At 47.2% G+C, this 24,486-nt stretch overlaps 9 protein-coding genes across 9 annotated transcripts; 6 read left to right on the forward strand and 3 right to left on the reverse strand.

Moving 5' to 3' along the window:
* Positions 1–1,270: 1,270 nt before the first annotated feature.
* On the forward strand, positions 1,271–6,273 carry PAAG_01975 (LipA and NB-ARC domain-containing protein; the record flags this gene model as incomplete). The annotated part of the gene is made up of 4 exons (XM_015844507.1): positions 1,271–1,362; positions 1,550–1,781; positions 1,956–2,577; positions 2,870–6,273. 4 exons carry the CDS (start codon positions 1,271–1,273, stop codon positions 6,271–6,273), a joined length of 4,350 nt encoding a protein of 1,449 aa, XP_015701511.1.
* A 1,226-nt stretch (positions 6,274–7,499) lies between these two features.
* Positions 7,500–8,044, forward strand: PAAG_01976 (hypothetical protein; the record flags this gene model as incomplete). Its single annotated transcript, XM_002796042.2, has 2 exons — positions 7,500–7,692; positions 7,857–8,044. 2 exons carry the CDS (start codon positions 7,500–7,502, stop codon positions 8,042–8,044), a joined length of 381 nt encoding a protein of 126 aa, XP_002796088.1.
* A 291-nt stretch (positions 8,045–8,335) lies between these two features.
* Positions 8,336–9,463, reverse strand: PAAG_01977 (hypothetical protein; the record flags this gene model as incomplete). Its single annotated transcript, XM_002796043.2, has 1 exon — positions 8,336–9,463. The coding sequence occupies one exon, from the start codon at positions 9,461–9,463 to the stop codon at positions 8,336–8,338; it is 1,128 nt and encodes a 375-aa protein (XP_002796089.1).
* Positions 9,464–9,680: 217 nt separating this feature from the next.
* Positions 9,681–10,670, forward strand: PAAG_01978 (hypothetical protein; the record flags this gene model as incomplete). Its single annotated transcript, XM_002796044.1, has 1 exon — positions 9,681–10,670. The coding sequence occupies one exon, from the start codon at positions 9,681–9,683 to the stop codon at positions 10,668–10,670; it is 990 nt and encodes a 329-aa protein (XP_002796090.1).
* A 1,950-nt stretch (positions 10,671–12,620) lies between these two features.
* Positions 12,621–14,717, forward strand: PAAG_01979 (alcohol oxidase; the record flags this gene model as incomplete). The annotated part of the gene is made up of 5 exons (XM_002796045.1): positions 12,621–12,657; positions 12,721–13,064; positions 13,146–13,337; positions 13,398–14,523; positions 14,602–14,717. 5 exons carry the CDS (start codon positions 12,621–12,623, stop codon positions 14,715–14,717), a joined length of 1,815 nt encoding a protein of 604 aa, XP_002796091.1.
* Positions 14,718–15,492: 775 nt separating this feature from the next.
* Positions 15,493–17,036, forward strand: PAAG_01980 (hypothetical protein; the record flags this gene model as incomplete). The annotated part of the gene is made up of 2 exons (XM_002796046.1): positions 15,493–15,986; positions 16,055–17,036. 2 exons carry the CDS (start codon positions 15,493–15,495, stop codon positions 17,034–17,036), a joined length of 1,476 nt encoding a protein of 491 aa, XP_002796092.1.
* A 676-nt stretch (positions 17,037–17,712) lies between these two features.
* Positions 17,713–18,506, reverse strand: PAAG_11409 (hypothetical protein; the record flags this gene model as incomplete). Its single annotated transcript, XM_015847063.1, has 2 exons — positions 17,713–18,185; positions 18,290–18,506. 2 exons carry the CDS (start codon positions 18,504–18,506, stop codon positions 17,713–17,715), a joined length of 690 nt encoding a protein of 229 aa, XP_015703325.1.
* Positions 18,507–19,765: 1,259 nt separating this feature from the next.
* Positions 19,766–22,153, reverse strand: PAAG_01981 (hypothetical protein; the record flags this gene model as incomplete). The annotated part of the gene is made up of 1 exon (XM_002796047.1): positions 19,766–22,153. The coding sequence occupies one exon, from the start codon at positions 22,151–22,153 to the stop codon at positions 19,766–19,768; it is 2,388 nt and encodes a 795-aa protein (XP_002796093.1).
* A 648-nt stretch (positions 22,154–22,801) lies between these two features.
* On the forward strand, positions 22,802–23,878 carry PAAG_01982 (hypothetical protein; the record flags this gene model as incomplete). Its single annotated transcript, XM_002796048.1, has 1 exon — positions 22,802–23,878. One exon carries the CDS (start codon positions 22,802–22,804, stop codon positions 23,876–23,878), a length of 1,077 nt encoding a protein of 358 aa, XP_002796094.1.
* Positions 23,879–24,486: the final 608 nt, after the last annotated feature.

A 24,486-nucleotide genomic window follows, 5' to 3' on the forward strand; every position in this document is an offset into this window, starting at 1 on the left:
TAGTTTAAAATAACGTTAACATTATTTAGTGAAATCGAAACTTCGCAGGGCGATAAGACCCATATCCATGCGTGGTTAGGGATGAGATCTCTCGCGCTGTATTCAAGATAGTGACAGCTTCGGCCCACGGGTTCCCGCAAAGCTTCCGCGTAATCCTTGGGTCTGATCCGTCGGGGAGCCCAGGCAACATCGAGTTCGGCCCAGGGGGGGGGATCAGGTTCTATTTTAGACCAGAGCGTAGGGCTTCTCTTCGGGACCTCCCACCAGCCGATTCGCCCGTGGCTGTACGTTTTGCACCTTGCCCTCACAACCTCGAAAGTAGCAAGCGAACAGCTTCTACTGGCCGTGGCTTGTTACCAGTCAGTCCGCTCCTGCAGACCTTAATTAGACCAGGCCCCCAAAAACGGGGCCCAGCGATTCAGCGCAGGGCAATGCCCGCCCCATTCGTAATGTTCTCGCCTTTTTCCGTGACAACCTTGTGCTGCTGCTCTGCACGAAGCGGTTGGACCCGCGGTAGCGTCAAGAATTAAACTATCCTATCCAAATCGAGTCCCCCTCAACCGCACACGCCAGATCAATAAACCAATAAATAGCAACGGCCCAATGCGAAAAGGGCAGGCAAACCAAATAACATTCATTCCCTGCGATAAAAAGGAACAGCCAGCCCTACCGAAGTAGCGTGACTTCTGCCGGGGTGGGCAGCCCTACTACAAGGTACCAAGAGCCAAACGAACAAACGAACTAGCAAGCCAGCCAGCCAGCCAGCCAGCCAGTTTAGCTAGTTTAGCTGTTAAGACTGCCACCTTTTACATCATCTCCGATTCATTCCTCAGCAGCCGCTCACGAGACCGGGGGGAGTCAGCCAGCCCGGTCAGGGCTTGCCAGGCAAACAAACTATAGATAGCTACAGCCTAGCAGCGATAGTGATCCCCTCCACCGCCTTCGGGGCTTGCTTCTTCCATATCCCTCCCGCCTTCTCTTTTCCTCTCCTCGCCTGCCTTGCGCCTGTCCCGACTGCTCCAGCCAACCCGTAATATTATTATTCCCTCCCTGGTAGAGTCATAGAGAACCATTCCATCTATCACTCAACATCCCCACCCAAACCTCCCCCCCCAACCACCCCCTTTCTCCCTATTGTTGTCTGTAGCCCAGATATATATATATATATATATATATATATATATATATATATGTGGGGATGACCCCCCGAGTCATTCGTGGATTCCTTACAAACCCCATGAATGTTACAACAAAGTCTTAAGCAGCAGCTATGACCACTGCAACTGCAAAACGGTTCGACATCAACCAGTATGGCTTGACGGAAGTGTACCGTTGCCCCGAACCCCAGGTACCACAAGTTGAGTAAGTCGTGCTCTTTCATTTTCAATTTCATATTTTATTTATTTTATTTATTTATTTTCTTTTTCTTTCTATTTTATTTTTATTTTTATTTTTATTTTTTGATTTGTCCTTCCGTTCGTGCCCATGTCCCGTCCCTGGAGTATTGCATATATAACTGACATTATATCTCGTTGATATATCCCTGTAGCATCGTGTTCGTTCATGGCCTGAATGGTGCTTCCTACAGTACATGGGCAACTAAGAAACCTGAAGTTTTCTGGCCCGGCGATCTCCTTCCTCGAACCCTCAAAGGCCTCAATGTTCGGATATTAACGTATGGATATGATGCAAATGTGGCTTCGTTCGCAAAGGGGACGTCGAGGGAGAGACTGCATAACCATGCTGAGCATCTGGCCGCCCAACTCCTTGCTAATAGGAATGTGAGTTTGCAGTGATAGATACCTGAAGGCAGAGTGCAGAATAGAGATGTACATGCATGCGGCCATTTTTTTTTTTTTTTTTTTTTTTTTTTCCTTTTGGGCAGATATGCTTGTATATTCTCTCTGTTGTATGAGAAAGTGTTAGGCAAGGCGCTGATTAGAGGGGATACATAGTTGCAACGTGCGCTCGAACGACCCATCATCTTCGTATGCCACTCACTTGGTGGCATCGTAGTGAAGAGGACCCTCCTCCACTGCGAACATCTCAGACACCCTAAGACACAGCATATCCGGTCAACATACGTGTCGACATATGCCATCCTGTTCATGGGTACTCCCCACAACGGCTCTGATCTAGCAAATCTAGGTACTTCAATACAATCCATATTCAACTTGGTGCCGAAAAAGTTCTTCGATACGACCCCCAACCTGCTAAAAACCCTCAGACCCGACAATGAAATTTTGCAAAATGTTAACCGTCAGTTTGCCGAGATCATGGGCAGGTTTCGTATTTACTTCTTCCACGAGTCCAAGCCAATGGATCTGAAAGGCACCCGAAGGTTTATCGTGGAGGAGTCATCTGCTGCGCCGATCATTGAAGGGGTAGAACGTATGGGGATCGAGGCGGATCACAGTGCCATGTGTCGATTCGAAACTGCAAAATCCCCTGGCTATGAAGCGGTGGCAGAGGCTATCCTTCGTTATGCGACAGAGGCACCAGCTGAAATCGCAAGTAGATGGGTGCAAGAACATAGGGCTCGAAGGAATAATATGAGAGATGAAGCTGAGCGGCTTCGTAAGTGACATTTTCCTTCTTCCTATTTTTGGGGTTCTTAGAAAATTAAAACCCCCTTGAAGCCGTTACTTCGGATTCTAACTTTACCAGTGATCATGGATGACCCTCTGCGGCAAAGCCTATCATCTCTCCACACTGAAAGATTAGATTCTCTTGGTAGGATACGCCCCTCTAATTGAAGACCCTTTCCCCTTCACAAACATATCTCTGCCCTCAATCTATGTGCTTGTATTTTCACTTCCGCTCGGTAATGTGTTCGACTGTATCAACCTGCTAACAGTGGCGTATATAGGCAATTCATTATCTTCATTACACGCTGGACAGAATTCAGAGTTTCTGGCACTTACCAAATCACAATTGATGTCCAGTGCTGAGCTCCCTCCTCCCCAGCTCAATGGAGACCCTCTCCTTGTTGCACCTCCTGGCTTTCATCCGAACTGGGTATTCTTCGGCATGGAAAAGGAACTGGAAGAACTGCATAATCGGCTGTTTAGGGTAAGAAGACGAGCAGAGGATGTGGTTTCGGTTCTTATTTATGGTGGGTCAGGATCAGGAAAGTCCCATCTAGCCCGCCAGTATGTCTTCAATCACCGTGCGGCGTATACGGGCGGCATCTTCTGGATCGATGCCAGGTCCAGGGAATCGTGTTGCCAATGCTTTTGGGACATTGCTGAAAGACTGTCCGCAACCCAAGAGAAAGAGTCCCAAGATCCAGACTGGCATGACCGGGACAAATACATCGGCAAGGTCCTGAGGTGGTTTGCCTCGAAACAAAATTGGCTTGTAATCTTCGACGGACTCTCCTGCGATGATGACAACGAAATCAACGAGTTCAAAAAGTTCATTCCATACAACACAAATTCAAGCATAATATATACCTCTGTCGATCGCACCTTGAGGAAAAAGCAAAGGTTGTTCGAACCTTTCGGTCTCAAAGTTAGACCTCTGTCAGTCGAAAACGCCCGAAATCTCCTTTTCAAGGATCTTGGCATCAAACAACCGACATCAGAACAGATGCGAAAGGCGACGGAGTTGGTAGAACATTTTGAATGTTTACCATTGGCAATCCACGCTATAGGTCATCGACTCAGTGCTACTGGAAAGTCATTAGAAAAGTATCGTATCAAGCCTCAAACTACTGACAAACGGCTCGCCGAACCGTACCGGGGAATCATGGCTGACTTACAAAACAATGACCACCTGGAAGCTGTCAACTTGATTACGATTCTCTCATTTTTCGGGCACGATGTTCCTGTTGGCATGATCTATTTAGGCAGGAAAGCTCTTGCTGACTGTGGTGTTGAAATTCGCTCACTTGAGGAGGATGGGAATCATGGAAGGCACATAGATAACACCTTCGCCATCCTTATCAGATACGGTTTGATCGATCGCTTACTCGATCCTTATGTCTCGGTTGAACGAGGACCAACTACCCGACGCAGCACGGAATTGTCCGACAACCAACCCTTCTCAGAACTAGAAAGTTCTCAAGCAAGCGGGAGCCAAAACACGTCATCTCTCACTGCTAATAGCTCCATCGATGTGGTGAAAATACACACCGTTGTACAAGCGTTTTTCCGTGATGAACTCTTGCGACTGGGAGTTGGGGCTTTTGCCTGGTGGCTTGTTGTTGCGACAAGACTCCTTTGCTTGTCATATACCAACGCTATCTCTAGAATCAAAACGCAGAATTCTCCTGGTCTCGTGAAGGATTTTGGAGAGTATGAAACTCATGCAAGCGTCCTTCTGGGCCACTTTAAACAACTTCGACCTTACAAGGGGAACCCAGATCTTCCCCCTGATATGAATTCTCTAAGTCACGCTCTTGTTCAGGTCAGGAAGGATATATCTGAGGAAATCAAACATAGGTCCCCCGAGACATCGCAAGAATTCATCAAGCAACAAAAGTCGATCTTCGATCGAAGCAGCAGCATATCCTCCATGGCTGATACACCAAACAGTGCATCGTCCCTATTTTCCTGGGAGATGGATGTGGACCAAGACAATGCCCATTCGCCAATTGAATTCCTGTCGTCTCGTCCATTGCTGCAGCAGTTTTCGTCTGACCATTTACCATTACCTCCTGCGGAGGATCCGGGCGATGAATCTGAACTAGAGGATAGTCGGACAGCTCCCGCGATGTCTCCTATTCTTTCCCAAACCACGGAGGTACCTGAATCCACTGCGACTGAACAAGATGAGGATGGTTGGAAGGTTGTTGCGAAAGCTTCTAAACCCAAGGATTGTAGACTCTTTGGCATAGTGACACGCCGTTTAGGGATAAGAAGAGTTCGTGGCGAAAGAAATTTGGGAAGTTATAGGCCGGTTGACCCCGTTGTGTCAGTTTCCTGTGTTCATGGTCAAGGGTCTTCCAGTCGTCCTCAAGATATCCCTGGACCCAATCACGATTCGGCCAAATCCGATGCTGAGGCATCCCTTGCTGCGGTGCATCATGCTAGCCCACCTCCATGTCGTGGTGGGGGAGTAAGGAATATAAACCCAAAATTAACGAAGAAGGAGAACTACCCAACATATGCAAACGTGCTCGCAGGAAAACGTCCGAATGCCACTTCATCGTCTACGCACTCCTCTCCATCACTGGGATGGGGGTCTGAAAATAATAAACCTGCTGAGGACCATGCTCTAATTCGTCCCGGAAGTTTCCCATCACAAGGTGGCTGGTCGCACAGGTCCTCATCTGATAAACTGACCAATTCGTATCTCAGTGAGTTAGGGATGGGATCGACCTTGAAATCTCCAGACAACGATCGCGGTCCGACACCGCCATTGCGGTTCCATTCCCGTCACCCGTCCAGGTCTTCTGAAGGTTCAAGCGGACACATTCTAGGTCTTCACGATCCAGTTCCGCAACAGTATTTAGCAGCAACCGGCAGTCCTCCCCTTCCGTACGATAATGATATAACCATAACCAGGCCACGATACACAAGCTTCGTTATCCCACCTCACGACACACACGGCCCGGGGGTTGCACCAAATTATAATAACGGGATTCAAGTTGCTCCTACCTGGCAACAAATGCCGGGAGGCTATTCATCGCAGCCCATGTCTAGAAATATTTCCGCTCAGTCTGATCAATCGCTCTATACAGAACCAGCCAGGATACCACCTAAGTATTCCCCAGGTCCAGGGAAAAGAGGTTCTTCACCTCTTCCTAACTTTGCTCGTACCAAAGCTCCTGGGATCGATACCCGCTCTCCTCAAATAATGTTCGGACGAGGTGGCGGAATAGCAATCACTTCTCCCCCAACCACACCAACCTCCTTCGACGCCGCCATGATGTCCCGTGCATCTTCAGGACCGGGAATGATGGTCGACTCTGGGGACGGGATGACCCGCAGCTTCGTGGAATTCAGTCATCACCCCGCGACACAGTATATCCGGTTCGGAGAGCACGAACCCATAAGTGTGGTGGAGGCCCGTATGCGATCAGGGCGCTTTGCAAGGCAGTTCAACCCCGGGCAAAGTATTGAGAGTACCCGTACGAATTTCTCCGGCAGCACCCCTCCTCCCTACCCTAGCCAGAACCTAATGCCAAGTGCAAGTGATGATGACCATCTTAAATGGATGATCCGCAACCCGCTAGACAATATTGAGAATCTCCAACACAATCCACGATTCAGAAGCGGGAGCTCTCCTGCTAGACCGAATATTGATGGCTATCCCCGGCGCCAATGATTTTGTTTCTGTTATTGTTAATGTTTCATTTTCCCCCTTCTGCGTTGGTCGCTGCTTTCGAGCTTGTGTTTTCGGCGTCCTGTCGATTGCGTGTCGTACTTAAATCCCTATCATTCCCCATCCTCATTTTTATGCTCCATGTGTGCATGTCCGTGTGCGTGTTCTTATTTCGGCCATAAATCGTTCAAGGTGATTGGACTCTGAAGATATCTATTATGGTAAAGTTATTGTTTCCGTGATGTAACCCAGAGCGAAGTTGTGGAGTTTTTATTTTGCATTTGACGGTGTTATAATGCCTTGCTATATGAAGAGATGGGAGAAATAGGGGCTAACGATAAGACACTTCGTTGGGCGTTTGTCCAGGATTGAGGGCCGAGTAATAATGGAAACGGGGAATGAGAGGGTATGGACCAGCATCGCATTGCCCGCGTTTTTATTTTTTATTTTACCTTTCTTTATTCCTTCAGTACCATCTCATGTAGTTATAGGTGTTAAGAAAGTGCTTCTTTCTCTTTCATTTCGAGTTTTCTTATTTTGTTAAATTTCATTTTTTCGGAAATTTATTGCTTAATTCAGCTTAGATTATAGATGTGTAGTATAGAAGTGATTAAGAATTGAATATTTCCCATATCCCTTCAACCTGCCGATTGACTTCATCGATCTCCGTTGACTAGATGATATCACTGGACAGCTTTTCCATATCCTGGTTGATTCATTAAGTTTTGGTAGGCAAGAATGGTAAGATGACGTCACATCGAAGTTTGTCAAGGAGAACAAGCAGTGCTCAAAAGCCTGTGGAAGGGCAACATATATAGGTTGCGGGACTTCTTACCCATGATAACTCCATCCTGTAATTATTGTTCTATCAAAGCATCGAAAGGAAGTTAGTTATTGTACCCATCATCTCCATCAGATCAAAATTCTGCCCAGACCTCCAAGTATTTACGAAATCATACACACTTTGATAATCTTGCCTTGACCTTTAAAGAGCAAGGGGTTTTTAAAGGGAATACCAAGAAAGTCAAGTCAAGTCAAGTCAGTGACAATCTCCAATTTATCTAATATATAATCGGAAAAAGGTGAATATACATATCTGTCCCATCCGTCAGCAGCGTTCTCATGAAACGTCAGAAAGGGAGTTTGCTAAAGAATCCCTCTTAAACACAGAACTGAACCGCCCCTTGAACATACGAATCCCCACATCAAGAAATCACCTCCTCATCAGCATGTCAGCTCTCATTATCCGCACCGCTCCCGTCACAAGAGCCATCGCTATCTCCTTTCGAACCACCAGCGCTGCAGTCTTCTCCACCTCAGCCAGGCGGCAGGATAAAGGCCCCATCGAGGCCACCAAGGAAACATTGAGGAAGGCAGACCGATTGGTTTCAGATGCTGCTCTGAAGGGAATTGAGAAAGGTCGTACGTAGCCCTTCTGGCTGAAATTTCTCTATTTCCCACTCTTCCCAACTGTTTTCCCTCGGCGCTTTCCCCCTGGTTTGATGCCATGAGGGCTATTTATATAAGAAGCTTCATTTCCTCATACACGCACGAGCATGATGCTGACAAGAATCATTCGAGAACAGAAATGGCAAGCCACAAAATCAAGGATGCAATCGGTGTCAAATCAAAAAAGGTTGAGGGTGAGGCGAAGAAGGTTGCAAGAGACGTGGAAGACAAGGCTGGCTCCCTCAAAGACGAGGCAGAAGACAAGGCAGCCTATCTCAAAGAGAAGGCGAAAGAGGAAGCGGAAGAGTGGACAGGTAAAGCATAATTATGCCTTTTGCTGATAGTGGCCAGTGACGATTGACTTCTCTATAAAAAAGAGAAGTTGTAGTGGCTTGAGGACGATTTGGCTGGTCCCACCTCTGGAGAAACAACTGTGTGCAATCCGTTGCATATGTGGATAGCGTTTGTAGCACCATTGTGTTTTATCATCGTATGTTGCGTTTCATTGATGTGATGATGGATCCAGACTGTACATATATTCTATGTTCGTTCCCTGTTTAGGAACCGCAGCATTTAAATGACTTAAATTGACTTAAATATATGCTGCATACATTGATCATCGACCGGATGGAGGGAGCATGAGAACATATTCTCTCGTGCTAAATCCAAATTTCAAAACATCTTTATCCATAAGTTCCATATAGCGGCCCTTGGGGGAGAGTTCACCATTTACAGTAGAACCATTAGCGCTTTCCAAGTCAATCAGGTAAGGTCGTACCCGTCCATCCCTATCGCCATACTCATTCCGCTTCTCAACATAGCGGAACTGGAGTGCAGCGTGTTGTTTGGAGCAGCTTGGATGGTCGACGGGTAGGTCGACAACCAATCTTTCCCTCCCAATTAACCAACAACTTCTTCCTCCCAGGGGTATAGTTTCAAGAAGGTCCTCCCCTTTAAATACGTAGAGGCGCCACGGATCCCTTGCAGGTGGCTTTCGAGCTTCAGGAGGTTCGTGGTATTTAAGGACAACGGAGGTCAAGCCATCAGTTGATTTAACTGTGTTGGTCTCCGCAGCTAAAAGACCGGTGTTGGCAAAGTTCGGTTTTTCCTTTTCTGGAAATGTTGTGGAAGTAATTGATGTCGCGTCAATGGGGGTTCTGGAGAAGGCTTCTTTTTGAGATGGGAGCGGATTCTTCGATCGTTTGGAAAATCTGGGAGATAGGCTCCGCGATCTTTGGCGGGGAGGGGATCGTGCCCTTGAACTTGACACGCTACGTTGACTCTTAGAAAGCCTATTCCCGTCATCATACTCACTCCTATTCTTCGGTCGTCTCCGGTGTGCGCTGCTCCTCGAATCGTCTCTTCGTCTTGGCGTGTCGTCATGGTCTCTGGACCTGCTCCTTCGACGGTAGGATCTATGCTCTCTCCGGGGCGATCTGGTCGGGCTTCGAGCGTGCCATCTACTGTATTTCATATCCGATCGATCATCTTTGAATCTTCTGCAGTAACTATCATCATCATCATCATCATCATCATCATCATCATCTTTAGCCCTTCTGGAATGCGCGTGAACAGGTGAATGTGAAGTGCCTAAACGCCGTCGGCGATCCCGCACGTTTTCTTCGTATCTGGGCATTTCCAATCGAGACGCGCAATGGCGGTTATAGCTGGGAGTCGAGAAACATCGGGAAGCAAAGAACACAGACTTGTGACGACGTTTGGATAGATTTGATGGAGGTTTCATGTTGGACTCCGTTGACCGGCGACGGAAATTCACTCGGCCCGTTGAGCCATGGATTGGGGTGGGGGGAACAAACCAACAACTTAACCACGCAAACCATCATTGCGGCATAGGATGGATGGTTTATATATTCCCACCTTCTAGTTCGAGTAGACTTCACTGACCGGTAACTATCTTCGCCAGCCGCTTCAATGGGAGCCAGCTAACTAGCCAGTCAACCATGTTCAAAAAGCCATCTCTCCTGTGCTGCGGCGGCAGTTTACATCTTTTCGGACAGTGGCCAGTCGCCTCCGCCTTGCAGCCAACTTCCATATCTCCGCCTCAACGAAAGCAGCCTCCCCTACGGCAGTGCAGCAGAGGGTTTGCTCATGCCCACGACTCCCATCCATTTGGACTCGAGCATGATATGTCATGGCCGTCAAGCCCGACATTTACCCCCTACGATATATTCAAACTGTCCAAAGCCGAACCTTATTCCAAAAGACGATATTACGATCTTGTCAAAGTCTACCACCCAGACCGGAATAGCAACGATCATCCACTATGCAAGAACTTACCGGAATCCATGAGGCTGCACCGCTACAGACTCATTGTTGCTGCACATGAGATTCTGTCCGACCCGGTCAAGCGAGAGGCTTATGATCGGTACGGCTTTGGCTGGCACCAGCGTTCCGAACTCTTCGCTGAAAATATGGCTAAGAATTTGGACGTGCGATATGGAAGGAGCACAGATATTGATGACTCCATATATCGAAATGCCACTTGGGAAGACTGGGAACGGTGGTATCGAAGAAATGATCAAAACCAGAGCCAGGCCTCAACAGTTTCACATGGCACATTTGCCTCCTTCCTCGTTTTGTTGATGCTTTTTGGTGGTCTGGGTCGGGCGGTATCGATTGGGAGTTTTCCGGGCTCCGTCGAAGAACGAGTGAGAGAAGTCGATGAGAAATGCGTCAAGTTTCTGCACGGAAGGAGACAGCAGACTATTGCCCAAATGAATTCGTTGGATGCTCGACTTCAGAGTTTCCTCATCAGGCGGGATCCATCTGGTTATGGATTGAAAGAAGAAGAGCAGGAGACATATCAAAAGGTTTTCAGCCCTCATAAGTCGTCTAGTGCACTTGAAGTTATCGACAAGCCATTGCCATTGCCATTGCCATCACCACCGCTATCGCAAGCAGCCGTGGAAATCAAAGTGGCCGACAGCTAAAGGGGCCTTGTGCATATAATTTGCAGTCCCTTGTACATACATATACACTCATTCTCATATATTTTGGGTTTTATTTTTGATGTTATGCATTTTCAGGCGTTTGGAACAAGGTTGCATGTCTTCCCTAGATCATACCCCATCCTGAAATTTTACCCATTCAATGGAATTGATTTATTTTGAACTAATATCTCTCTTTTGGTAAACGTTTCCTTTTGTTTCCCATTTGCTACGATCAGATAGTGTCCGAGAGTTCACCTTCAATGGGACTTTTTCCTGCTACATGACATCTCAATGGCGTTTGTTGTTCTAGAAATATAGGGTTCTGCTCCTGCAAAAGAAGCACGACTTGATAAAAGATGCTTTTCCATTGCTCTGAAAAGCTCTGTGAGGGCATACGAAGATACAATACATCAGAAAACCCCGACTGCAACATACCAGCACAAACCGAGCCCGCCCATGAAATGGCCCGAACTATGACTCTACGATGAACACGGAACTCTTCAAACACTCACTGTCCACCCGCTTACGCGTGACAGACAAGACTTCTCCACGGACTCTGTGATCGAAAGGAATCTGCAAATTCCAGAATGGCCTGAAGATCTCCATGAGGAACTGTCCGATATATTTGGCAGCATTGACATTCTGGGGGCGGTGAAGAATAGAAATATGTATACGCGTATGTGGAGCGTGTTGGTTGTTTATGTCAGTGTCTGAGTTTTAACCTTAGGCCAGTTCTCAGTCTGGAGGATGGCACTAAGTTCCCATGGCTGAGAACCTTGGATCCTTATGAATTTCATAATAGCTAACGCAAACAGACAAATCCTCAGTGCGAGAATAGAAAGCACTGTACCACACCTATATATTAAGGAACAATCAATAAGGGAGAAGATTTGTTGACCTGGGGATAGCCTTCATTTTTGTAGCAGAGAAGTCGAGTGAATTCATTCATTTCAACTGCAATGATTACGAGCCAAAATAAAGGATGACGCACTTCTCATATCTGATCCAATTATATTCTTATATTCCTGGGCAAATATTGGAAGACATTCGAAGATCTCTGTAGAGACTTCTCCAACTCATCTGCTTCAACGTATCAGCCCTTTTGTTCTTTCTCACTGGATCTCCATGGTAGATAGTTCGTCTTGGCGAGTCCTTCACTTTTGGTTAATTAACTTCCTTGGTTGTTCGCCAGCTGCAAAGACGCCGAGAGAGAAGGACTTCCAATATCAAATTGTTGACAAGCGGTACAGCTAGATCCTGCTCGCGTGCACAACAGCCTATTGGGTAGATGTACTCAGTGGCACAGAGTTACTTATCCCAAGCCCTTGATGGCCAGACTTGATGTGCATATTTTACACGCCGTACCCCGCCCAATTGCCGCTAATCCCCCCGCTATTATTAGCCCGCCAACGGCCCCATTGATAAGTTTGGTGCCCATAATTTTGGAGATAAATCGCTCTTTCACGATTTCCCCAATAATTAAGAGGGACGTCAGTATGGCTCCCTCGGATTATTCGGATATTTAGTTTCGGAAGAGTGTACACGAAGGATTTGCCTCAGCTCGCTCTAGAGCGTGGTGCAGAGTACCGGCAGCTGGAAGCGGGTGTCACCACTTCCAAATTGGAGGGGTAGAAGGTCCAAATAAAAAAAAGGATATTCCGGGTAGTGCTCATCATTGCGAATGAGAAGAGCCTATGATGACCCGGTGAACAAGACGAGAGAGAGGCGGGGGTGTTCGCCGATAGTTACCCCCTACAATATACCGTAGATGAGTGCAGAAACACTTGTTATCATATTTGCTTAAGTAGACCACTTTCCCCGCAAGCTGAGGGCTTTGGGGATTTTCAGATACTTCGGCCAAACCCACTCAGTATCATATCAACAGAGATTTAGTCTCAAATTTTTGATAAATTCCCAAAATTGTAACCACACCATTGAAGAAAGCTCACCATGTCAAACGGTGATGTGGATGTCATTGTTGCAGGCGGTAAGTTCCTCTCCTAGGTTTCTAAAGCCCCTTGGTACTCCTCTCAATAATTGTCTTGTTTAGGAGGAGCAGCGGGTCTGATTGCTGCTGGTCGCCTGGCTGAGGCTAAGCCGGACCTTTCGATACTTGTGATCGAAGCGGGTGCCAATTCACGAGATAACCCTGCTGTTGTCAATCCAGCATTATATCCTTCCCATGTCCAGCCGACATCGACCACAGCGAAGTTCTACAAGTCAAAGCCGAATGAATACCTGGGAGGACGAGAGGTGGTCGTCCCAATTGGCAACATTCTTGGTGGGGGCAGCTCGATAAATTTCATGGTCTATACCAGGGCCTCGGCGGTGGATTATGACGACTGGAACACACAAGGTTGGACTGGGAAGGATATGTTACCGTTCCTTAAAAAGGTACAATTTGATCCTGCCAACAGTATCTCTGCTTATATGTTTGGTTCTGACATTGAGGGCTGATGCACTGTGCCGTTCCAGACTGAGCGATTCCAAGACAACGACCTCGAAGTAGATAAATCCCTCCACGGATATAACGGGCCGCTCAGTGTTTCAGCAGGGGGAACATTTGTGCAGGCGCCGTTCCAGAAGGCATTCTTCAATGCATGCGAGCAAATAGGTATTAAGAAGGTCGCGGATCTGCAGGATCTTAAGACGGCAAATGCAGTTGCCGTAAGTTAAATCCCACATGCTCCACTTGCGATATTTGCAAACTTCTGATAAATCTCATAGCGCTGGAATATGTGGATCGATGGGCAAACCGGCTTCAGGCAAGATGTACCTCACAATTTTATCTTTCCAATCCTTGATGCAGGGAACACGCAACTCAAGGTCATAACAGACTCAACAGTGGTCAGAGTCCTGTTTGATGAAAATAAGCGAGCCACGGGAGTGGAATACGTTCCTACGCGCTCAGATCCTTCCACTAAACCCACAGTAGTCCGTGCTAAACAGCTTGTAGTGATCGCAGCCAATGCGCTGGGTTCTCCCCAGATTTTGCAGAGGTCCGGAATTGGCAACAAATCGAAACTCGAAGCCCTCAATATTCCAGTAGTCTCCGATGTGAAAGGGGTGGGAACCAACTACCAGGATCACCATGGCGTCTTCTACGCTTACTACTCCAAAGCAACACCAGAGGAAACGTTGGACGGGCTGCTCAGGGGCCGACTTCCTTTTGAAGCAGCAATGGCGCAAAAGCTATCTAGTCCGGGCCGCCACATGCTGGGATGGAATGGCCTTGACTGCACAGGAAAGCTTCGACCCACAGAAGAAGAAGTCAAAGAATTCCCCCCTGCGTTGCTGGAAGCGTGGAACAATGATTTCCGTGACAGGGAGACTCGACCGTTGATGATATTCGGCACAGCTGCGCTGAGCTTGGCGCAAAGAGACCCACCGCCCCAAGGACAGTATTTCACCATGGCCGCATACACCGCCTACCCGTACTCGAGAGGGTCGATTCATATCACGGGCAAATCCGTCACTGACATTCCAGAGTTTGACTCTGGATATTTCAATCACCCGGCGGACCTGATGAAGCAGGTATGGGCCTATAAGAAGCAGCGGGAGATGGCACGTAGAATCCCATATTACAACGGCCCGGACAGGTTTACCCACCCAACCTTCCCGCCCGGATCAAAGGCAGATCCCGACGTAGTAGATGCGGCCTCCAAGGCCAAGGGATACCCCGTGCCGATTGAATATTCTGAGGCTGATATCGAGGCGATCGAGAAATTCATCTGTGAGAAGCTCAATACCACTTGGCACAGTCTGGGTACCTGTGCAATGAAACCGCGAGAGCAGGGAGGAGTGGTAGACAAGGACTTGAATGTCTATGGCGTTGAGAGGCTCAAAGTCATTGGTAAGCTGATTCCTGATAACTAACTGTTAACTCGTTCGTGAACTCTTCCATTGTAACCTCATGCTGATAGCGATTTAGATCTGTCCATTTGCCCTGGTAACGTGGCGGCAAACACGTACTCAACAGCCCTAGCTGTTGGAGAGAAAGCTGCGAGCATCATCGCTAAGGATTTGGGTATCCCTTATACTGTATAATTGATAATTTTCATGGGACGGGTACTCTGTTTCTCGTAAAGTAAGGTTGCATCGGGAGAGTTCATGTTCATATGGGACAAGTTGTATGGGTGAAGGTTGCTCGTAACTATTTAGTTAATAGTTCAGCAGTTTTAAACATTTAACTATTAGTTAATAAACGTAATTGCCGTCCATCAAAATCTCCAACCTCAAAATATCGTTCCTGGACATCGCTCTGGTTGTCTAAAGCATCTCCACGAAGATTGCGTGTAATAAGACTACTCACCCAACGCTCTTCTGTGGCCTGTCGCTTATTCCACATAGGAGTGAGTATTCAACAACATCGCGGATGAAGATGATTCTTGGTCGCTCAGACCATTTGAAAAGCGGGTAGCCGAGGATCAACCCCGGAGCGCATAACAGTCCATGACTGCGCCTGGATCTGGCCAACTTGGACCAAGGAGCTGTTGAATGCTATTAACTAGTAATTAACTTAACTAGTGAACCCAGTTAATAGTGAAAATGACTGACCAGGGCCTGTTTCCCTCGGTTTCTAGCTGTCTCGCTCTTGGGTTTGGTACTTGAATGTTCCTCCTGGAGGGTCCTTTGCCAGTGGACGTCCCCACGGCGACTCGTGTTCTCTCTTCAACGTTCACCCATAGTTATTCCCTTCGTTCATTCTTTGCCCTTTCGTGGCAGATGTACATCCGAAGGGAATACTGTATCTTCATACATCGCCACCTAGGCGCCATACAGTCGATTTTTACTTGCCCATCACCTACCTCATTTGAGCAACATGGACGTGAAACTCAACCTCGCGACTGTCAAGGCGCTCCTGGCTAGCGCCCCTGTTCTGCTTAGAATAATGGTTTTGAATCTTTCATCGCGATCTCCTGCTGCTGGAAAGCAGGACCTGCGGGTCGAGCTTGTGGTCAATTTGATCCGATCGTTTATCACGTTTTCCCACCCCGTGGGCAAAACCCAACGGGGAACCCTGAGTGATCCAGGGATTAAAGGTCCGATGTGGATATCGAAGGTGACGATGCCCAGATCTGCTGAACACTCCATCATTCAGTCGATGATGAGGGCCGTGGATCATTATAAGGAAGGTCATGAGGCCTACCATGTCCCGGAACTGGTTGATGTTGAAGCGGAATGGACGGGCTACCGAAGCGGAGTCAACGCCAGGGCTCCGCAGCCGAATATTTCTGAAGCAGAGAAGTATGAACAATTGATGGGAGAGGTTAAAGAGGACCTTACTATCCTATATCTACACGGTGGTGCATACTAGTACGTTGGGTCATGTTCAATTATTATTGCCGCGGAATGACAACATATTCCTAACAACCTTACCCCAGCTTAATGGACCCATGCACTCATCGTGGCACAACATCAAGGTTGGCCAAGGAGACGGGAGGACGCTGTCTTTCTGTCCGCTATAGACTAGCCCCTCAGGATCCTTTCCCATCCGCCATCCTTGATGCGCTGTTGGCCTATTTATACCTCTTATCCCCCCCAGAAGGATCCTTGCACTCCCCGGTTCCAGCAGACAAGATCGTGTTTGCTGGTGATTCAGCCGGCGGAGGGCTTAGCCTCGCTCTCCTACAAGCTATCTTAACCCTACGCCGTCTGTCTCCCAATCCGACAATCCAGTTTCATGGGAAGGACGTGCCTCTCGAGCTCCCTGCGGGAGTAGCCGCATGCAGTCCATTTTGTGACGTTACGCTCTCCTTACCGTCAACCACCAGTAATGTCTACCTCGACTACCTCGTACCACGTTTTGGCCAAGAGGCAGATTTCAAACCATTCCCATTTCCTCCAGACTCCGTCTGGCCGGCGTCCCCACCACGCGCTGAATTCTACGCCAATGCCAACATGCTAACCCACCCAATGGTATCCCCCTTAAGTGGGTCGAAAGATATATGGAAAGGTAGCCCTCCAATATTCATCACGGTTGGTGAAGAGATGATAGAAGATGACAGCATCTACCTTGCAAAGAAGGTGCACGAGGCTGGCGGCACTGTCATCCTCGAGCGATTTGAGGGAATGCCACACTGTTTTGCCATGATCTTTGGCGATACTCCAGGAGGGAAACGTAGCTTTCAGGGCTGGAGCGGCTTTTGCCTCGATGCCGTGCATGGCCGGGTAAAAAGGACAGAAGATGCCTTCTATATCGATCATCGTGGACAGACAATCGTAACGAAGAAATTAAGCGAGATTGGGACGCTGACTGATGAGGAAGTACAGCAGAAAATGCTGAAGGGAATGGATTGGAGGATTAAAGGGGAGGATGTGCTTGTGAAGGCGTGGGAAGAAATGCAGAAAAAGGCAAAGCTATAAAACACGATGCATGGATGGATTTGCATGTTTTTTATTTTTCTTCTTTGTTGTTCGTTTGTTGAGGATTTGTATGACGACATGAATCTATATAACAGGTCAAGTGTGATGATTTTAAATATCCGTTGTCATAAACATTTATTACCTCCTTTTCCAATATTAGCTTCCGAAAGTTCCGTAACTCAGCATAATGTTCCCCCCACAGAATCCTGTTAATATGATCTTCCTTTTCATCCCTGCTTTGAGCCAGTGGTTTATTAAGAATTCGTATCTGCGTTTCTTATGGATATGAAAGAGGATTCATGAATAAGTAAAGTTCATATATGTTTAAATTTAGCTTCGAAAAGAAAACGACCAGGTCGAGGACAATATTTTCATTGTTACCTTGACTTCCGAGAATGAGACCAGCTCATCTATCATATATGTAACGTACAGCACATACATCCATGCCAAATAGTAGCGTGAAATATAAAAAAAGCTGAAATAATAAAATTCTAGAAAAGGGCAGAGAAAAGAGATATGGGCCTAAATGGCCACTTCGTCATACGGTTCCACGCATAGATTTGAGAGCTTCTTGCTCACTTACCGTCTCACAATCGTATGACTTCCCTGAGGCCCTCTTCAAAGAAATGGGGGCAAAAAGAGATATCGTCCCCTATATTCTCGCAGCACAGTAGTATCATCCCAGCTCCTGAGGACGGGGTCGATCAGGCGTAGGCAATTCTACTGGAATTTCGAACCTTTTTTTCGTTGCCCCGTAGGTTGGGAAGGCACTTGGATTGGGCTGGAATCGTTTGTTTTTCTGAGTGCGCCAGACAAACAATACGAAAACAAGGAGAAGGACTAAACCGAAGGATATGCCGAAACCTATACCAATTTTGGCTTCTTGCGAAAGTCCGGAAGATGGAGGTGCCGCACCGGGAGGTGTGCTTTGTGGCGCTTTGCTATAAGTCGATGACATCGCGCTAGTCGCAAACGGGGACGTCATCAAAGTCGTGCTGTCGATGGTTTGATTTGCGCGAGATTTGATGCTTCCGTCATGATTTAGGAAAAGCCCACGCTTGTCGATGCAGCAGGTAGAGTCTTTGACACAGCAGTAGCTGCCATCCGCACAAATATTGACTCGGGGGAGGAAAGTACCGATATCATTATCTTATTTAATTGATGTGATGTTAGCAATTGATACCCTCTGGACACTGGACGTGATTCCAAGGGTTGTTTCTCGTGCTCCAATCTCATCGTCCGAGTCAACGTACCGTTTATGCAAACTTTGGCACAGTTGTTTGACCATGGGAAATATTTGCACGTTGCACGGACGAGAGTATTCGGGTCGTTGTTAGAAGTGCACAGTCGGTCTGGTCGGCATTGTCCAACAGTTTGACAACAGGAATCGGAATCCGGACATTTTGTATTATTCCAGAACGCTGAGCCAGTGGTATCATAGCATGTTATCTTCGAAGTGTTCCCGCTCATTTTAATTGAAAGGCAAGAATGCCGTTTGAGGAGAAGAGGGATCTAAAGGGATTTTGGACGGTTAAAATGACGGAGATTATTTCTGCAGAAAAAAGTCGAGAATCGTGCTACCCGGGCTCCCTTAAAATGGGGAAACGGCCGCTCTAGGCCAAATTCATGAAGGATCTTCCTATTGTTATCATGGGTGTCCCAGCAAATTGGCTGTGGATTGGGTGCTGGCTTGCAGTTCGTGTTTCCAACCGCCCTCCTGGGCGGCTAAATGAAAAATAAGGGCAGATGTCCTAAGTTGGCCTTGTAGCCCTTGCTAGGTTGACACAAAAGTCCACATGGGAACTCAGCATGAGAGTCCCCTTATCGGTAGAGCTGGGCTGTGTTCTCGATGGTATCAGATCTGTGAGATAGACTGAATTCCCTTCGGACTCTCTGGGTGGTGAATTCATCTGGTGTCAGCATACCTAGCCCACCATGGGCGTACGCCTTGGTGAATACTTTGCAAGCATTGGCAGCATAACTAACTAGTAGTTATACTCGGAGTTCCGACCAAGCCAAGCATTGCTAACCGCTCTTGATCAAGTGTAAGAACAGTTTAGCAAAGCTCACCAGAGAGTAATAATATCACAGCAATTCGAGGAAGGGATTGCAATCGACTAGCGCTCCCTGCGAAGAACAAGGCAACATATGCATATGCTTGAGGTTTGGTTGATATCCCCGCAGTCTGTTCTCAAAACGTGGAAAATGGCTGGATTGGCTCTGGCGGGAAGGACGGGATTTCCTTGCACTTGGGCGGACCCCCTTAAACTCCAACCCAACATTCATCCAGTCAGATAACCACGTTCTACCAAGCAGTCGGCCTCCGAATCCTTCTCTGGGCCGCTCTGGCTGCAGGGGTGTGTATATAAATGAAACAAGTTTACATTGGAACGTATGTATTCATCCTCCGAGTACCGTGGGATTTTGAGCTACTCTCAATCCTTCATGAAAATCCACCACGCCCGTTGCAAAATTAAAGGAATTAAAAACAAAGACTAATATAGTACGGGCCACAAAATTCAATCGTTTCCATGCATGACACCATAAAGTACCGACGCCCGAAAACTCCCTGGGTCCGGATAACGCTGCACAAAAACAAATCATGTGGACGAAGAAAGTGAAAATAAACATGACAACAACATAAACAGCCAAGGGCAGGGGAATATAATAACAGCACCACCATCCGCAGAAGGATCATATTTCCAAACAAATATGTAAAACAGAGATGGCTATACATATTCATCCTGCATCATGCCCATATCCACGCTGGGTTCAAACTGCTCAAAACTGGGCTGATAGGCGGGAGTCTCCTGGTAATAATCCCACACAGGCCACTCTCCATCAGGCGGGCCGTCGAAAAATCCGTCCCAAATACCGAATAGCTGGGCTATATCTCGGAATCCGGCAACCAATACTGTCCCCACAGGCTTCAAAATGACCGAGAGGCCCGACCAACGCCAGAGCATCGTGGGTATTACCAGCGGCATCCGCGGCGCGTTGGGGTCTAGGCAATTCCGCTCGCATGTCGAGGCGTACATTGGATGGCAATAATAGTCACACATGACAAGTTCTGAAATGCACCAAGTGAAAATTACAATGACAAACCAGCTCAGGCGGGTGAGGCGGAGCCGATGGGTATCTGGTTGACGATACCAAAGTCGCGGTAATGAAATTGCGACGTGATTCCGACCACCGCTGTGGACCCCACACACATCGCAGGGAGAGTTCGTGTGGCTGTGGTGAACCATTTTGTTGGTTTGTTTGGTGTTTCGCAATGCTAAGATGTTGGAGTCCTTCGCGATCTGGCGCTCGAGGCTTGCGAGCCCTGACTGGGTAGCGTTGATACTCCGAACAAGAGACTTAAGTTTCGTATCTAGCCGTTCAATAACGGAATCGTCTGCTTGACCGAGGGTTTCGATTTTGATCTTATCTTCTTCCTCGTCATTTTCAGACTTGATAAAAGCTTTGGAATCCAGAAGTGAGTTCTCGTCCAGAAGTTCCTGTAAGGAGTCAATGGTATTCTCTCCAAGCACTAAACTATGATCTCCGGATTTTGCGTCCTCAATTACTGCTTCCAATGCACTTCGCGGTAATTTGGGTTTCTCTAGTAGTTTTAATGGAGCCCGCCTTGGCTTTGGCTCTGGTCTTGGTTCTTTTTGTAGTTCCTGCCGTTCTTTTGAATCTTGTGGGGTCTTTTCTATGTCCACTTGGTGTCGGATTTTGGATGGATTTTGACGTTGGTTTTGAGTTGGATTATGAACTTCATTTTGGGTTTGATTTCGAGCTTTCATACTCGGCGAATTGATATCCACGGTAGAGTCCTGCTGGGATGCTGCAACAGGTTCAGCAGCACGATCAGGAACCGGTGTATCTATCCATGCGCCAGTAACCACCGGCGTTTTAACGTTAAGCAATGTGTTGTCCACTTGGTTCTGCTCTGGCGTACTGGCCACACTTGGACTTTCTCTTCTCGAAAGTGTCCGTAAAAGTTCCTGGGGGTCGTTTTTGCTTAGATGTCTTGGCTTCTTCTCTCTCTCCGCATTACGATATATAACGATAGGCGTATTAGGTATAGGATCGCCTTCTATTGGCGGTCGGATATGTTCCTGTGACTCCTTTCTTTTGATTTCTCCTAGGCTATTTGTCGCCGGGCGTTTCTTCCCAAGATCTTCAATTTCACTCCTTGCGGGAGCATTATTTCGTACGGGTGGGCTGTTTGAAACTTGTAACGATCGGGCTGTAAAATCGATGTCGTTTTCTAACCCTTGGTCGACCGGCTGTACTAACTCCTCTTGAACATGATTGTCATTCCCATTTCGTCGACTGACTTTGCTCAGCCAATCCTTCGACACTCGCCCACGTAACCCCCAAGTTTTTGGAACATTAAATGAAGGCTCAACATCGTAGCGAAATAGTTCCTCTTCATTTCGACGTTGTATATTTTCAAGAGACAGAGCAGCCTTTGGGCCAACATTTGCTTTGCTAAAAACCGGAGATTGACTGTGTGTAACGCGATTCAACCTGCCCTCATCCATGGCATGCTGGGCGAGTTTTTGTCGTAACGACTCATCTGAAATATCGCTAAAACTAAGGCTGGAGTCATAGGGGTCCCCAGCACCAGCATATTCCTCTTCATATCGACGGGCGCCAGGGCTCGGGGAGGCACTTCGCGTCCGCTCGCGTCTGGGTTGAACGTAGGGAATGTTATAGTCATCCTGAGCAACAGAACCAACCAAGTCATCCGCGTCGTTGATGTGCTGATAGGTTTCGCTCTGTCCGTACGGGGGATTTGATACTTCTGACATGGGTGATGGCTCAGAGAACTTCCTTTCCCGCGCCATCGCTCGTCCTGGAGGGGTTTTCTGTTCCCTCCCGGGGCTTGCTGGTCGTGGTGGGCCAGCTGCTGCAGCTTGGAATGCGCCTTTCAGCGTCCTGGTATTGCTAAACGCGACGCGAGATTGTCCATCATTCCCAGGACTTAACGTAGGAATCTGCGACTGATAGAGGCTGTCTTTCGGGAGGCCATTTCGTTGCGGTCGCCGAAATCGAAGTTCATCGTCATTGTTGTCGCGGTACTGCGAGCCGTGTGGATTGGCAGTGTGGTCACCGGTAGACATATCTTGAGTTGGATTAGTCCCAGAATTCCATCACAGACATCGCCTGCATAGCGCCAGATGTCTATAACACTTGACGCTTTGCTTTGTTCGGTCTCTCAAGTCCGGGGTGGGAGGTTGGGTGTGTTTGTTCGATTCCCGGACCGCGTCTGCAGAACAACCCTTATGCCCAAAACGGACTAGCTCGGATCTTCTTATTCACGGTAAATTTCCTGGATACAACTTACCGTTGAAGTCTTTTCCATGACCCACCAGAAAGGGGGAAACATAAAACAGCTACCTAGGTAGTTATTTCAATTCTCCTGCTCTGGAACCCCGATTTGGGCCTTTGTAGTTCGTTCAATTGGGTTCTTGGTGTAAAATATTTTTCGTTGTGTTTATGTAATAGCTACTGGTCTATGGTCATCTAAATATCTCACTCCTATGCTCGAGGTGAGTGACCAAAGATACCTAATAGGATTCCGATTTATTGATTTATCTACTCACAATTGAATAGGAGTCCTACAAAATTCAAGTATTACACAGAGTGGCTCTTAAACTTGAATCTAATTACAACCCTTCCGCGGAATGCATAGTGATTCCTTAAAATTATACCTACAGAGCTTCTAAAATTCAAACTTCAATTCCAAACCCAGATAAAGGGAACGAAACATGGCAAAATCCGCAAAATCCACTTCAAGTAAAAAGCAAGCGGCAGCAATCACTGCAAAGTCCTCATCCCCAAAATCCCAATCCCAACCCCTCCCGCCACCTCCCTTCATCCCCGCGCCTCGATTACTGCAACCATTCCTGGAACCCCTATCGGCAAAACATGTCTACCTCATTCACCTCGACGCGCATCCAAAGGCGCACAAGCGCCAAATCTTCCTCATGCCTCTATTACTAGACATAGCCATTCTATCCATCATCCTCCTCAGAATATATACGGGCTACACCGCCTACGTCGACATCCTCACCCTGCTGGTAGGGCAAAACAGCCCTGCAAGAGTGAACACATCAACCGCTAGCTGGGGCGAACTAGCTAGCATCGTCGTCCGCAGGACTTTAACATTTATATTTGATTACCTCCTACTTACCATCTTCCTACCATGGCCAGTTCGGTTTCTTTTCGGACCTGCCCACTGGCGCTATAAGATCGGCTTTCAAATTCCCGAAGTCGTGGTGCGGAAGAGCAGGTCATCGTGGAGTGACAGTCTGCAGCCCTTGGTGTGGATTCGTGAGGACGACGAGACAATAAAGACTAAGATTGTACCAGCTGTGACGCCGCAGCGGCTGCAGAAGACGGGCTATTTGCTCATAGATGCGGATTGGGATCTTGATTTTACCGCCATGGTCAAGGCGCACGAACTTGTTGGACATGACAGGTTAAAGTTTGATGACTTTAAGACTGCCGTACTTGTTCACGGGGGTGGGGCGGATGGTATGGATTGGTTGGTTTGGAAGGTTGAGGAGGAAAAGAGTGATGCTAGTTCTTCAGAAGAAAGGCTTTCGGATTCCCAGCGTGATAAGATTGTCATGTTCCAAGAGAAACTGGCGGCAATGGGGAAGGAGGATTTGTTTTTCCGTTGGGTGGAATTGATTCAATATGAAAGTACGCAGCCCGGTGGGTTTACTCCGGAAAGACAGCGGAAAACTATGCAGGAGACGAAACAGTTGTTTGAGGAGCGAGAGGTGGATTTTGAGAAATTTTGGGCTGATGTAGGCGGGATGGAGGGGATAGATATGTGAAGGGGACTGGTCGTATGTAAGCATGAATAATTAACTATAGCATCGGATATATTATTCTAAAGGTTGTTTCGATAGTTTTCCAAAGGCTGTTTGTTGTCACTGAGATCTGATGGTATTTGCACGATGTGAAACGGACAAGCAGACGCGGATATTGAATTAAAATCTCATCCTCATATCACTCAGCAGTTCGTCGAAGGGAAATATCATGTGGGTACATCAAACTGCCAATGGTAACGTATCCAAATATTACTGAAAAGGGAAAAACGCTAAATCGGTCCAAACATAAGGGTGCATCTAGTTATTCCAATGGTAAGTCAAAAAATATATATATATAAATATAAATATAAATAAATAAATAAAATAGGGTAAAATAAAATAACAGATAACAAATACAGATAGATGACATTGGAAAATTCGACGATCACAATAAAAAATAAATAAAACAAGGGGGTAAAGAAAATAGGTTGAGCTATCTGCAAAATCATGCAGCCCCACCAAAAGCTCTTCAACTTTGGGTTCATTATTATACCATATCTTTCTTTCATTATTCTAACGCTTTGAAACGCTAACAACTAATCGTTCATGATTTCGTATTAATAGTAAGTAGC

This window comes from Paracoccidioides lutzii, assembly GCF_000150705.2.
Source record: "Paracoccidioides lutzii Pb01 unplaced genomic scaffold supercont2.4, whole genome shotgun sequence".
NCBI lineage: Eukaryota > Fungi > Ascomycota > Eurotiomycetes > Onygenales > Ajellomycetaceae > Paracoccidioides > Paracoccidioides lutzii.